The sequence below is a fragment of the Rhinoderma darwinii genome, chromosome 5 (genome assembly GCF_050947455.1).
Source record: "Rhinoderma darwinii isolate aRhiDar2 chromosome 5, aRhiDar2.hap1, whole genome shotgun sequence".
Lineage (NCBI taxonomy): Eukaryota > Metazoa > Chordata > Amphibia > Anura > Rhinodermatidae > Rhinoderma > Rhinoderma darwinii.
This window is the reverse complement of record NC_134691.1, coordinates 246,679,220-246,694,712: the sequence shown is the minus strand read 5'-3', so window position 1 is coordinate 246,694,712 and position 15,493 is coordinate 246,679,220. Positions and strand designations below refer to the sequence as shown.

The 15,493-nt window shown below is 43.6% G+C and overlaps 1 protein-coding gene across 4 annotated transcripts in view; it reads left to right on the top strand.

Annotated features, from left to right (window-relative positions):
* Positions 1-15,493, top strand: part of SEPTIN7 (septin 7) — a 220,265-nt gene that overhangs the window by 122,464 nt on the left and 82,308 nt on the right. For all 4 annotated transcript variants that reach the window (XM_075827030.1, XM_075827029.1, XM_075827031.1 and 1 more), the window contains one exon: positions 3,696-3,796. In XM_075827030.1, the coding sequence (XP_075683145.1) occupies positions 3,696-3,796 (101 nt within the window). The remainder of the gene's footprint in view (positions 1-3,695; positions 3,797-15,493) is intronic.

The following is a 15,493-nucleotide window of genomic DNA, read 5'->3' as shown; positions in this document are numbered from 1 at the left end:
AATGCGCCAGAGTTCTGGCACAAATTGCACCAAAAAAGTGGAGCATACCCCACAAAAGAATTTACTGAAATTTACATATCCGTAGAGGTGACAGGTCGATTTTAAGTTGATTACTGTACCTATAACCAAAATGCTAAGAGCGAGTGTTCTAATCTGAACTTATTGGTGGTTCGGTCTTACTGCACTCTAGACATTTTGGTTAATAATATATTTCAATAAATGTATTATTACTATGCTATTTAAAAATATGTGGACTACAGCCATAAAAGCCAATAGGCATTCTTCGTAATTTTGAGGGTAAAGACGTCTCTAAGTTTACAGATGCCACACTGACCGTGATCACTGACCGTGAGACATGGTTCCTTTTTTGACCCGAAGGCCCTATTCACATGGTTTCCCGGCCGTGTGACGGGCGTTCAAAAAACGGCCATCACACGGCCGCAGTAAGAACAATAGACTCCAAATGGGGCTATTCACACAACCGATTTTTTTTGACGGTCCGGGAAACCCGGCCGTCACAAAATAGGACATCCCCTATTTTCGGCCATTCTCCCGGCCGCCCGGCTCCCATAGAAGTCTATGGGGCCGGGTAATTTACGGCCATCACTGGAATGTGTTCCGAGTGACGGCCGTGTCTTCCGTCGCTCGCTCTCTACTCCTCCTCACAGTGCAAACTGCATGTGAGGAGGAGGAGGAGGGTATTTTTTCGCTCCCTGTAGGAGCGGAATCCCCAATCCCCGGCCACAGCTTCGTCAACGCTGTGGCCGGGGATTGGGGATCCCGCTCCAGGAGAAGTCCTTGACTTCACGGTCACATATATGGACATTGAAGTCAGGGACTTCTCCTGGAACGGTGGCGCTATCTACAGAAAGGTAGGGTGGGGGTGCTATGTAAAAGAGTGCAGTGTAGAACTACCTACAGGGGGCTGTGTGCCATAATCTACAGGGGGGCTGTGTGCCATAATCTACAGGGGGGCTGTGTGCCATAATCTACAGGGGGGCTGTGTGCCATAATCTACAGGGGGGCTGTGTGCCATAATCTACAGGGGGGCTGTGTGCCATAATCTACAGGGGGGCTGTGTGCCATAATCTACAGGGGGGCTGTGTGTCATAATCTACAGGGGGGCTGTGTGTCATAATCTACAGGGGGGCTGTGTGCCATAATCTACAGGGGGGCTGTGTGCCATAATCTACAGGGGGGCTGTGTGCCATAATCTACAGGGGGGCTGTGTGCCATTCCCTGCATGGGGGCTGTGTGCCATTCCCTGCATGGGGGCTGTGTGCCATTCCCTGCATGGGGGCTGTGTGGCATTCCCTGCATGGGGGCTGTGTGGCATTCCCTGCATGGGGGCTGTGTGGCATTCCCTGCATGGGGGCTGTGTGGCATTCCCTACAGGGGGGCTGTGTGGCACTACGTACATGGGGGGTTGTGGCAGTTTCTACAGAGGGAAGGGTGTGGCAAAAAATGTACAAATTAAATTAATCCATTTATAAAACGGACCGGGGAAAAAAGGATGCAAAACGGGTCAAAATCGGCCATTAAAACGGAAACACGGCCCTGAACAGAAATGAAACGGATGCAAAACGGCCGTTTTTATCGGCCGACACTTGGACAGTGTCGTGTGAATAGAGCCTAAGCCCTATTCACACGACAGGGTTTCCCGGCCGGGTGACGGCCGTTCATAAAACGGCCGTCACACGGCTGCAGTAGGATCAATAGACCCCTAATGGGGCTATTCACACGACCGATTTTTTTGACGGCCCGGGAAACCTGGCCGTCACAAAATGGGACATGCCCTATTTCCGGCAGTTTACCTGGCTGCCCGGTTCCCATAGAAGTCTATGGGGCCGGGTAATACACGGCCATCACCGGAATGTGTCCTGAGTGACGGCCGTGTCTTCCGTCGCTTGCGCTCTCCCTCCTCCTCATCAAATGTGTCCTGAGTGATGGCTGTGGCTTCCGTCGCTCGCGCTCTCCCTCCTTCTTTCTCGCCAGAGATTGGGGATTCCGCTACAGGAGAAGTCAGTGACTATACTGTCCATATATGGACTTTGAAGTCAGTGACTTCTTCTGAAAGGGGGGGGGGCTGGGTGACATTACCTACAGAGGGCTGTGTGTGGCATTACCTACAGAGGGCTGTGTGTGGCAACAAATTTAAATGAAATTCATCCGATTCTTAAAACTGACAGGTAAAAAAACGGATCAAAATCGTCCATTAAAAACGGCAACGCATTCTGGAACGGAATCGGAACAGATGCAAAACGGCCGTTTTTATCGGCCGACACTCGGACCCTGTCGTGTAAATAAGGCCTTACTCGTTCTTGGATCTCATCAACAGATGTAATTCTATGAGCAAATGGAAGCACTGGCTGCATAAAACTTAAAAAAGAATAGTGATTATTCTGAAATTAGAACCTCACGTGTGACCTGAAATCTCAAGTTATGTATTTCTTGATAGACCATACATACATACATACATACATACATATACAGTTGTGGTCAACATTGACACCCTTGATTGTTTAGTATTAAAACGCCAGTGGGGGAGAGGTTTAAAACTGATGCAAAAAGAAAACTTGACTAGTTGCCCATAGCAACCAATCAGATTCCACCTTTTCATTTTTCAGAGGCGTATTTGAAAATGAAAGCGGCAACCTGATTGGTTGCCATGGGCAACTACTCCACTTTTCCTTTGCATCAGTTTTGATATGTCTTCAGTAGTAGGTGGATATGTAACAAATTTGTATCATTAGAATATTTTAATAGCATGTCGAAATACATCCAAAAGAAAAGTTGACTGGACAACATACATGCAGTTATTTGAAAAATAATAATAAACCTAGTTTTTGACAGGGATGGAATTAAAGGCACCCTTCCCTAATACTTGGTTGCACAACCTTTCGCAACAATGGCAGCCTCTAAATGTTTTCTGTGGGCTTCTTACACATGTCTGCTGGTAGTTTATTCCACTGCAATTCTCTCTAGCTCGTCAATATTTGCTGGGTTAGTTTTCCCAATAGCAGATGTCCGCTCTCTAACTGGATTGAGATCAGGTCTTATTGCTGGCCAGTTTAAAACCGTGCACATTTTTTCCTTCACCATTATTATGTACGTTTTTTTATGTATGTTTTTGGTCTTTATCCTGCTGTAGGACCCATTTTGTTTGACTCGACCTAGTTTTCTTACACTTGGAATTTGGGAGCACATTTCGCTCTAACATTTTGAACTGTTGGATGCCTAGGTCTTTGGAGATAGTCTTGTACCCTTTTGACTTCTTGTGCTTGGTGATAATAGCATTTCTGGTCTGCTCAGACCGTTTTCTTGTCTTTGCCAATGTGAACAAGGAACAGGAGATAAAACTGTCCCTTTTTAAGCAGCAAAGCCACCATTCACTGACTAATTCTAATCATGTAAGCACTGATATCCAAACAGTTTCACTAAACACTTGAGATATTTCATGAGATATTTCATGAGATGGTGTACTTAATAAATATTTACAGTTGTCAACATTCGTGCAACCCTGAATATTCTCTATTTACGTTTTAAGTATCTGTTCACACGTTGTGAACATATCGTGGTTTTGTGTCACGATTTTGAGAAAAACTATGCATAAACATAGATATAAATGCAATGTGTGAATAAACCCTGGATCTGTGCATTAAGATCACTGTTTTTTTTTTTGTTTGTTTTTGTAGGTTGAGCAGTCAAAAGTATTAATCAAAGAAGGTGGAGTTCAGCTACTTCTCACAATAGTAGACACACCTGGGTTTGGCGATGCAGTGGATAATAGTAACTGGTAATGTTTATATATATTTTTTTCTCTCAAAACGTTATTTACCTGTTTTGTGCTCCATTCCATTTTTGTTGAGTTTTTATATATACAGTCGTGGGCAAAATAGTTGCTACCCCTCGTTAAAGAAAGGAAACCCCGTAATGGTCACTGAAATAACTTGAAACTGACAAAAGTAATAATCCATTTTAATTTACTGAAAATCAACTAATGTAAGTTAGACATTGATTTTGAATTGTGGTTCAACAAAAAAAACGGGAAAAAACAAAAAAGCTAATGAAACTGGCCTGGACAAAAATGATGGTACCCTTAACCTGTTAGTGACCGCTAATACGCCTTTTCACGTCGGTCACTAACGGGCTTTATTCTGATGCATAAGACTTTTTACGGCACTGCATCAGGATAAATAAACAGAGCAGAGAACTGTCAAATCTCCCTGCTCTCAGCTGCCAGATCGATCTCACCTGTTTAACCCTTCAGATGCGGTGCTCAATAGCGAGCACCGCATCTGAGTGGTTTTGGAGAAAGGGAGGGAGCTCCCTCTCATCCCACCGACACCCGGCGAGAAGATCGCCGAGTGTCTGTGTCTTCTATGGCAGCCGGGGGCCTAATAAAGACACCCAGGTCTGCCTGTAGTGAATGCCTGCTAGGTCATGCCGGAGGCATGACCTAGCAGATGCCTGTCCATTTTAAACGGACAGGCAGTAATACACTGCAATACAAAATTATTGCAGTATATTATAATAGCGATCAGAGAATCGCATATTAAAGTCCCTTAGTGGGACTAGTAAAAAAGTCACAAAAAGTTTAATAGTTAATAAAAAAAAAAAAAACAAAACACTTTTTCCCCTTACAAACTGCTTTACTATTGAAAAAAACAAAATAAAGTAAAAAAGTTACACATATTTGGTATCGCCGCGTCCGTAACGACCCCGACTATAAATCCATTACATTATTTAACCCGCACGGTGAGCGCCGTAAAAAATTAAAGACAAAACTATGGAAAAATTGCTGTTTTCTGTGAATCCTGACTTAAAAAAAATGTGATAAAAAGTGATCAAGAAGTCGCATCTACTCCAAAATAGTTCCAATAAAAACTACAAGTCGTCCCGCAAAAAAAAAAACCTCATACAGCTGCATCGGCGGAACAATCAAAAAGTTATGGCTCTTCAAATATGGAGACACAAAAACAAATAATTTTGAAAAAAAAGAGTTTTTACTGTGTAAAAGTAGTAAAACATACAAAAACTATACAAACTTGGTATCTTTGCAATCGTAACAACCCGCTGAATAAAGTTATTGTGTTATTTATACCACACGGTAAACGGTGTAGATTTAGGACACGCAAAAGTGTGGCGAAATTTCAGCTTTTTTTTTCTATTCACCCCCCCAAAAAAAGTTCATAAAAGTTAATCAATAAATATGTACCCCAAAATGGTGCTATTAAAAATTACAACTAGTCCCGCAAAAAACAGGACCTCATACAGCTATGTCGATGCAAAAATAAAAAAGTCATAGCTCTTGGAATGCGACGATGGAAAAACGTAAAAAATGGCTTGGTCATTATGGTTTAAAATAGGCTGGTCATTAAGAGTTAACTTTAACATTTTGTTGCACAACCTTTTGAGGCAATCACTTGCAAACACAGGATTTCTGTAATGCTCAATGAGACTTCTGCACCTGTCCACAGGTATTTTGGCCCACTCCTCCTGCGCAAACTGCTCCAGCTGTCTCAGGTTTGAAGGGTGCCTTCTCCAGACTGCATGTTTCTGCTCCTTCCACAGATGTTCGATAGGATTTAGAGAAGGGCTTATAGAAGGCCACTTCAGGATAGTCCAATGCTTTGATCTTAGCCATTCTTAAATGTTTTTAGCTGTGTGTTTTGGGTCATTATCCTGTTGGAGGACCCATGACCTGCGACTGAGACCAAGCTTTCTGACACTGGGCAGCACATTTTGCTCGAGAATGCCTTGATAATCTTGTATCGTTTTACCCTGTACAGATTCAAGACACCCTGTGCCAGATGCAGCAAAGCAGCCCCAAAACATAACCGAGCCTGATCCATGTTTCACAGTAGCTACAATGTTCTTTTCTTTGTATGCTTCATTTTTGCATCTGTGAACATAGAGCTGATGTGACTTGCCAAAAAGCTCCGGTTTTGGATCATCTGTCCAAAGGACATTCTCCCGGAAGCTTTGTGTCTTGTCAATATGCATTTTGGAAAACTCCAGTCTCTCTTTTTTATGTGTTCCTTTCAACAGTGGTTTTCCTCCTCGGTCGTCTTCCGTTAAGTCGACTTTGTGAAAGACAGGGACGGATGGTGCGATCTGACACACTTGTACCTGGACTTTGGCGTTCACCTCTAATCTCTTTGGAAGTTGTTCTGGGCTCTTTGGTTACCATTCTTATTATCTGTCTCGGTTATGTTTTGCCATTCTGGAGCGAAATGTGCTGCCCAGTGTCAGAAAGCTTGGTCTCAATCAAAGGTCATGGGTCCTCCAACAGGATAATGACCCAAAACACACAGCTAAAAAAAATCCAAGAATGGCTTAGAGCAAAGCATTGGACTATTCTGAAGTGGCCATCTATGAGCCCTGATCTAAATCCTATTTAACATCTGTGGAAGGAGCATAAACCTGCAGTCTGGAAAAGGCACCCTTCAAACCTGAGACAGCTGGTGCAGTTTGCTCATAAGGAGTGGGCCAAAATACCTGTGGAATTGTGCAGAAGTCTCATTGAGAGTTCGAAATAGTTTGTTTGCAGTGATTGCCTCAAAAGGTTGTACAATAAAATATTAAGTTAACCCCTTAATGACACAGCCTAGTTTTGGCCTTAAGGCTCCGAGCCCATTTTTCAAATCTGACATGTCACTCTGTGGTAATAACTCTGGAATGCGTATACCGATCCAAGCGATTCTGAGATTGTTTTCTTGTGACACATTGGACTTTCTGTTAGTGGTAAAATTTGGTTTTAGTGCTGATGACTCTGGCTCCACTTCAGATGAGGGTGAAGTAGCTTCTAAATCAGACTCCTCTAATGAACAGTCTAGAAGTACCTCCTTCCAGGCAGAAGATACTGAATGTTTGCAAAAAGCAGTTAGGACAACAATGGGGTTAGAGGATGTCAAGGAATCTTCTAGATCCGTGTCAGATTTAATGTTTGATGGATTAGTTCCTAGACAGAAGAGGGTATTTCCAGTACATCTAAATTGAAAGCCCTCATTTACAGAAAATGGAAGAATCCTTACATGTTCTTCATTCCTTCCTCCATAAAATGGAAATATCCATTTGAAAAGGACTCCGCTTCTTGGGATAAGGCCCCTAGAGTGGACGCTCCAGTAGCTAAAGTGTCGAGAAAAGTAGTCCTCCCCTTTGAAGATTTGAGGAGTTTAGGGGATCTCATGGATAGAAAAGCAAGATACATACCTTAGGAGGTCCTGGGAATCTGCGGCAGGTAGCCTTAGGCCTCCCACACGCCAGCGTGTTTGGTCAGTGATATACGGTCCGTGATATACGGTCCGTATGTCGGCCGCATTATCCGGACCGAACACACTGCAGGGAGTCGGGCTCCTAGCATCACCATTATCTATGACGTTAGGTTCACTGCCTCGCTGCGGGACAACTGTCCTGTACTGTAATCATGTTTTCAGTACGAGACGGTTGTCCCGCAGCGAGGCAGTGACACCTTACGTCCTAGATAACTATGATGCTAGAAGCCCAGCTCCCTGCAGTGTGTTCGGTCCGGAAAATGCGGCCGACATACGGACCGTATATCCCAGACCAAACGCTAGTGTGTGGGAGGCCTTAGACCTAGCATTGCTGCTACTTGTGTGGCTAGGTCTATGAAGGTCTGGTTGGGGCAGTTAGAGATACACCTAATACATAAGACCCCAAGATAACAAATGATTGTGCCTCTCCCTTCCTTTGCAAAGGCTGCAGACTTTTTGACCGATGCATCGGCTGATGCAGTAATATTATCAGCTAGGGCTGCGGTTATGTCTAACTCCGCCCACAGGGCTCTATGAATTAAATCATGGAAGAAGGGAGATCAGGGATCAAAAATAGGCTGTGTGGGATTCCTTGTGAGGGAGATCTATTATTTGGCTCTCGTTTGGATGATATATTAGATAAGGCATCTGATAGAAAAAAGGGGTTCCCCGTCCCTCAGCTCTCAGGTCGTCCGTCTATCCAGACCCTCAGGGGGAAGGGAGATTCCATTTAAGAAAAAGGGTAGAAGGCCCAGCAGGATAAAAAAAATAAAACCAGTCACCAATGACGTCAGGCCTGGGGGGGACGACTCTTTTTTTTATTTTATTTTTTTATTTTTTTTCTCAGGACTGGGGAAACCTCTCAACCAACCTCTGAGTATTGGAATGTATAAGGGGGGATTCACACGAGCGTGTATTCGGTCCATGCGGGCCGCGTGGTTTTCACGCGGCACGCATGGACAATACAAGTCTATGGGGCAGTACAGACAGTCCGTGCTTTTTGCGCAGCGTTTGTCTGCTGCGCAAAAAGCGCGACAGGTTCAAAAACTCTGCGTATTTCGCGCATCACGCACCCATTGAAGTCAATGGGTGCGTGAAAATCACGCGCACCACACGGAAGCACTTCCGTGGGACGAGCGTGATTCGCGCAACAGCAGTGAAAAGGATGAATGAAAACCGAAAAGCACCACGTGCTTTTCTGTTTCCGAACATCCAAACGGAGTGTCTTTGCGATGAGCGAAGCCGGACAAGCGTACCGAACTTCACCGGGTTCGGCCAAACTCGTTTTGGCCGATCCCGGCAAAAAAATTATCGGTACGCGACGTCAGGAGATAGTCACTGTCCATGGTGCTGAAAGAGTTAAACTGTTTCAGCACCATGGACAGTGACTTGCGATCCCAAAATACATTAACCTGTAAAAAAAAAACGAAGTTCTAACTTACCGATTACTCCTGTCTCCTTCCTGCAGTCCGACCTCCCGGGATGACACTTCAGTTCAAGTGACAGCTCCAGCCAATCACAGGCCAAGCACAGGCTGCAGCCAATCACAGGCTGCAGCGGTCACTTGGACTGCTGCGTCATCCAGGGAGGTGGGGCCCGATGTCAAGAGAGGCGCGTCACCAAGGACGCGTCACCAAGGACGCGTCACCAAGGCAACGGCCGGGAAGTTCTCGGTAAGTAGGAACTTTATCTTTTTTTTTTACAGGTTTTTCGCTGTTGTGTTCGGCATTCACTGTCGAGGGTGCTGAAAGATTTAGCTCTTTCAGCACCTTGGACAGTGACGGGCGTTGACAAGCCTCATCTCTATGATGCCGGCTGCGCGAAAATCACGCAGCCGCGCATCAGACACGCATGACACACGCAGCTGTCAAATGGTTTTTGCGCTCGCAAAACGCTGCGTTGTTTGCGCGCGCAAAAACGCAACGTTCGTGTGAATCTCCCCTAAGAGTGTTTTCAAATTAGAGTTCCCCTCTCCACCTGGGGAAAATTTATCCCAACAAAAAAAATCCAAGGGATATTTTCAAGAGACAGGCCTTACTAGGGGAAGCCCAATTCTTGATTCAGAAGGAGGTGCTATTCCCAGTTCTCTTGGCAGAGATTGGAAGGGGTTTTTACCCCCCCCCCCCCCCCCCTATTTCTAGTAAAAAAAAAAGCCCAATGGCAAGTTCAGGATGATCAACCTCAGGTCAGTGATCAAGTTTTTAACATACAAGAGATTCAGAATGGAAACTATTGCCTCAACCATCAGCCGGTTGTTTCCCCTCTATGTAATGGCCACATTAGACCTAGAGGATGTGTATTACCATATACCAATGCATGCGTCTTCCCAGAGGTTTTTAAGGCTGGCTATCTGGATAAATGGAAGCCTTCTCCAGTACAAGGCTCTTCCCTTTGGGGTCTCTCAGGCTTTGAGCTTTTTCACAAATGTAATTTCAGAAATAGCTTCCTTTGTCAGAATCCAGGGGTTACTTCTAGTACCCGATCTAGACTACTTTCTACTGATTTTGTCCTGTCACCAATCTTTGACCAACCACTGTCAACTCCTCTGCTCTACCCTCTGGGACCTGATGTGGAATATAAACAGGGAAAAATCAATTCTAGCCCCTCCAAAATCAAAAGTTTTTTTTTTTGGGGGGGGGATTCAGCTAGACTCCACTTGTCAGAAGTGCTTTCTCCCCCCTCAAAGTCCAGTCCCTAAAGAACAGGTTAATGGACCTATTTATTTCCCACCAGTGCTCCCTCCGGAAAGCAATGTCCATCCTAGGCCTTATGACTTCAGCTATCCCAGCAATAAGATGGGCGCCGCATCACTAAAGGCCACTCCAGGGGGAGATTCTTGGTCTTTGGGATGGTTTCTCCCTCTCTTTGGACACCAAATTTCACCTTTCTTCAGAAGAATGACTCTCTCTCTCTTCTGTGGTGGACAAAGGCAGAGACTCTCCAATCTGGGATGCCCTGGTCAGTTCACAACCTCGTCAGCCTCACCACAGATGCAAGTCCATGGGGTTGAGGGGCTCACTTGGGGAAGGATCTCTGGCAGGGAAAATAGGATCTTTTGACCAGCTTTTCCTCCTCAAATCTCAAGGAACTGATTGCAATAAAGAAGGGTCTCCTAGCTGCAAGTCCCCTATTACAGGGAAAGGATGTCGGAATTTATTCAGACAATTGTTTCAGACTTCCTTAGCAGAGTCAGAATCGGGTAAGGCGAGTGGTACTTAAACAGGGATATTTTTCTGCAGATTGTTTCCAGATGGGGTCTTCCTCTGATGGATCTTTTTGCCACCAGAGAGAAAGAGCAAGTAGGAAATGTTACTCTCTGAACCCTCTAGATCATCCTCTAGCCGTTGACGTTTTGAGGCAAGAATTGGGATTTGCATCCCCACCCCTTTGTCTTATTGCCAGGGTATTAAAGAAAACCTGGGAAGACAGAGCTGCAGTGATTCTGATTGCTCCAAGGTGGCCCAGGAGAGCCTGTCCCTGTCGGTAGCACCTCCTTTTTCAGGGTCCCCTTTTCCATCCACATCTCAACAAACTTCAATTGATGGCATGGAATATGGGAGGTTAATTCTCTATAGAAAAGGTCTTTCAGGCAAGGTAGTAGACACACGCTTAGCCAGTAAGAAGAAAGTGACATCTAACATCTACTTGAGAGTTTGGAACACCTTTACTAAATTTGTAGGTTCAGAACAAGATCCTCTGATATATCCTAAGATACCAGTCATTGTAGATTTCCTACAGGCAGGTATAGACAAACGGCTTAGACCCAGTACTCTGAAGGTCCAGATCGCGGCTTTGAGCCCCTTTTTTGATGTTGGGCTAGCCGAACATCCCTGGGTAAAGAGGTTTATACGAGCATCATCACGTCTGAGTCCCACCCTTAGGTCTATAGTACCACTTTGGGATCTAAATACTGTCCTCTCGGGCCTTTTTCAAAGTCCATTTGAGCCTATTGAAAATATTTATATCGGACTACTAACCATAACATTTACTTTCCTTATGGCCATTACTCCTGCCAGGAGGATTTCTGAGATGCAGACTTTTTTTCAGCTTACCCCCTTTATACTAAGGTATTGGATGACAGGGTGATCATTAAACCTCTCTCCTCCTTCCTTCCAAAGGTAGTGTTAACCCCTTTAGGACGCAGCCTGTTTTGGCCTTGTGGCACAGCCAATTTTTTTAAAATCTGACGTGTCACTTTATGTGGTAATAACTCCGGAATGCTTTTACCTATCCAAGCGATTCTGAGATTGTTTTCTCGTGACATATTGTACTTTATGATAGTGGAAAAATTTGGTCGATAAATTCAATATTTATTTGAAAAACACCAAAATTTTGCAGAAATGTGCAAAAATTTACATTTTTCTAAATTTAAATGTATCTGCTTGTAAAACCGATAGTAATACCACACAAAATAGTCACTAGTTACCATTTCCCATATGTGTACTTTATATTTGCATCGTTTTTTGAACATCCTTTTATTTTTCTAGGACGTTACAAGGCTTAGAACTTTAGCAGCAATTTCTCACATTTTCAAGAAAATTTCAAAAGGCTATGTTTACAGGGGCCAGTTCAGTTCTGAAGTGGTTTTGAGGGCCTTATATATTATAATACCCTAATAAATCACCCCATTTTAAAAACTGAACCCCTCAAAGTATTCAAAACGGCATTCAGAAAGTATTTTAACCCTTTAGGCGTTTTACAGGAAATAAAGCAAAGTAGAGGGGACATTTACAAATTTCTCTTTTTTTTGCCGAAATTCATTTGTAATAAAAAAAAATTGTATAACACAGAAGATTTTACCAGAGAAATACAACTCAATATTTATTGCCCAGGTCGTGCAGTTTTTAGGAATATCCCACATGTGGCCCTTGTGCGGTAATGGACCGAAACACGGGCCTCAGAAGCAAAGGAGCACCTAGTGGATTTTGGGGCCTGCTTATTTTTAGATTATATTTCAGGCACAGTGTCGAGTTTGAAGAGGTCTTGTGGTGCCAAAACAGTGGAAACTCCCCAAAAGTGACCCCATTTTGGAAACTAGACCCCTCAAGGAATTTATCTAGGGGTATAGTTAGCACTTTGACCCCACGGGTATTTTGCTATATTTATTGGAGTTAGTCTGTAAAAATGAAAATCTACTTTTTTTCTGAAATAAGACATTTTTAATATTTACAAGGAATAAAGAAGAAAATTCACCCCAACATTTGTAAAGCATCTTCTCCCGATTACGGAAATACCCCATATGTGGTACTAAACTGCAGTTTGGACCCATGGCAGCGCTCAAAAGGGAGGGAGCGCCATTTGGATTTTGGAGCACAGATTTTGCTGGATTGGTTTTTAGTGCCATGTCGCGATTACAACGCCCTGGAGGGAACAAAATTGTGAAAACACCCCAAAAGTGACCCCATTTTGGAAACTAGACCCCTCAAGAAATTTTTCTAGGGGTTTAGTAAGCATTTATACCACACAGGTCTTTTGCAGAATTTAGTAGAATTAGGCCGTGAAAATGAATATAAACATTATTGTCCACTAAAATGTTGAATTTTTTTCGTTTTCAAAAGGGATAAAGGAGAAAAAGTCGCCCTAAATTTGTAACGCAATCTCTCCCGAGTATGACAATACCCCACATATGGTAATAATTTATTTTTTTAATAGAAATGAATTAACCTTTGCAGGACTGATCCTTTTTTGCTTTTCCATTTTAGTTTTTCACTCCCCGTCTTCCAAACGCCATAACTTTTTTATTTTTCCATGAATTGAGCGGTGTGAGGGCTTATTTTTGGCATGACGAGCTGTAGTTTTTATTGGTACCATTTTTTGGTAGATTCAAATTTTTGATCACTTTTTATTGCATTTTATTTAGAGCTTTGGTGGCCAAAAACAGTGATTTTGGCGTTTTTAAATTCTTTATTTCTTACGGCGTTCATAATGCGCTATAAATGACAATTTTACTTTATTCTGCGGGTCGGTACGATTACGGTGATACCATATGTATATAGTTTTTGATGTTTTGCAGCGTTTGCACAATAAAATCACTTCTTTATAAAATTTATTTTCTGTGTCACCATATTCTGAGAGCCGTAACTTTTTTTATTTTTCAGTCAAAGCGGTGTAAGGGCTTGTTTTTTGCGGGACGGGTTGTAGTTTTTATTGGTACTATTTTCGGGTACATGCGACTTTTTGATCACTTTTTATTCTATATTTTGGGAGGGGTGGTGACCAAAAAATAGTGATTCTGGCATTGTTTTTAGTTTATTTTTTTTGCGGCATTCACCGTGCGGGAAAAATAACATTATCGTTTTATAGATTGGGTCGTTACGAACGCGGTGATACCAAATATGTTTACTGTTTTTTAACGGTTTCAATCTTTTTATTTTTACACTTTTGTAAAACATTTTTATTAACTTTTTTTTTTCTTCTTTACTTTTTACACTTTATTTTTTGTCCTGCAGCTCTTATCGCTGCTAGAATACATGACACTACCTAGGTAGTGTAACGTATTCCAACTGTCAGTGTGACTTCACAGTCACTCTGACAGTTAGTCTACGAGGACCAGCCAGAGGCTTATCCTCATAGGCTGACATACATGGCAGACCCGGGGGCCATCACAAGCATCAGCAGCCTCCACAATTGCATGGGGGCTGCTGATGTGCTACAAACCCCCTACATGCGGAGATCGCAATCGAGCCCCGCATGTAATGGGTTATTTAACGAAATCAGCGGCAATGAGCCGCTGATCGGCAACTAGTGGAGTGTCAGCTGTCAGGGACAGCTGACCTCCCGGTTCTCGATGCACACTGTCGCCGACAGTGTCACAGACACTGTCATCGACAGTGTGCTTCGCGAACGGCAGTGACGTCCTGTCACTGACAGGAAGTCTATCAGGAGGCTGATCCTGATAGGCTTCCGTACATGGCAGACACGGAGGCCATTACTTGGCCTCCGATCGCCATGCTAGCCATCTGCAAACCTCACGATTTCATCGTGAGGTCTGCCAATGAGCTAGAAACCCCTGAATGCGGTGATTGCAATCGATCACCGCAATCAAGGGGTTAATTGCCGGAATCAGCGGAAATAAGCCGCTGATCGGCATACAGTGGAGTGTCAGCTGTCAGGGACAGCTGGCCTCCCGGTTCTCGGGAACCACGCAGTAACTGTACGTCCCTGTGCGCTAAGACACTAGCCACAGGGACGTACAGTTGCGTCCTCGTGCGCCTAGGGGTTAAAGTTCCATACTTCGCAGGATGTCATTCTACCTTCCTTCTTTCCTAACCCAGAGAACATTCAGGAAGAAAGATTCCACTGCCTGGATGTCAAGAGATGTCTTCTGAGATATCTAGAAGTTACTTCTGATTGGTTAAAGATGAAAATCTCCTCATACAGTTTCAGGGACTTCGTAGAGGTAGTAGGGCTTCTACAGTATCCATTGCCAGATTGACTAAGCAGGCAATATATTTAAATTCCACCAGTAGGGTTTGGAGCTCATTGAACTAGGTCAGTGGCCAATTCCTGGGCTGAGAAAGCAGGAGCCGCTTTCTCAAATTTGTAAGGGAGCTACGTGGAGTTCTCCACCTACTTTTTTTTTTTTTTTTTTTAAGGTTATCGTCTGCAGGTTCTTTCTGTAGCAGATGCTTTCTTTGATAGCAAAGTCCTGCAGGCTGTTGTCCCTCCCTGATGACTACTAGTCTAGTCTCTCATTGGTGCTGTCATGGAAAAACAAGAATTACTTCCCGCTAATTGTCTTTTGGCGCTCATAACAGCACTCCATATATTCCCTCCCTTTTAAGATTTTATTTGGTACTGTGAGTCAATAAGGCATCGTTCACATCTGCGTTAGGGCTCCGTTCAGTCTGAGCTTTCCGTCGGAACGGAGCCCTGACAGACACAAACGGAAGCCATAGGTTTTCCGTTTCCATCACCATTAATTTCAATGGTGACAGATCCGGTGCCAATGGCTTCAGTTTGTCTCCGTTGTGCAGGAGTTCCGTCGTTTTGGCTGAATTAATAGCGTAGTCTACTAATCGGAGGCAAAGCCTCATCCGCTTGCTGTCCGTGAATGACTGACAGATCTGATATATTGCACTACATAGGTAGTGCAATGTATTAGAAGAAAAAAAATCAGACAGTTGGACCTTCAAGTCCCCTAGTGGGACTAAAGAAAGGTGTAAAAAAATAAAAAAAAAAAGTTTTGAAAAATATAGTTTCAAGTAATAAAATAA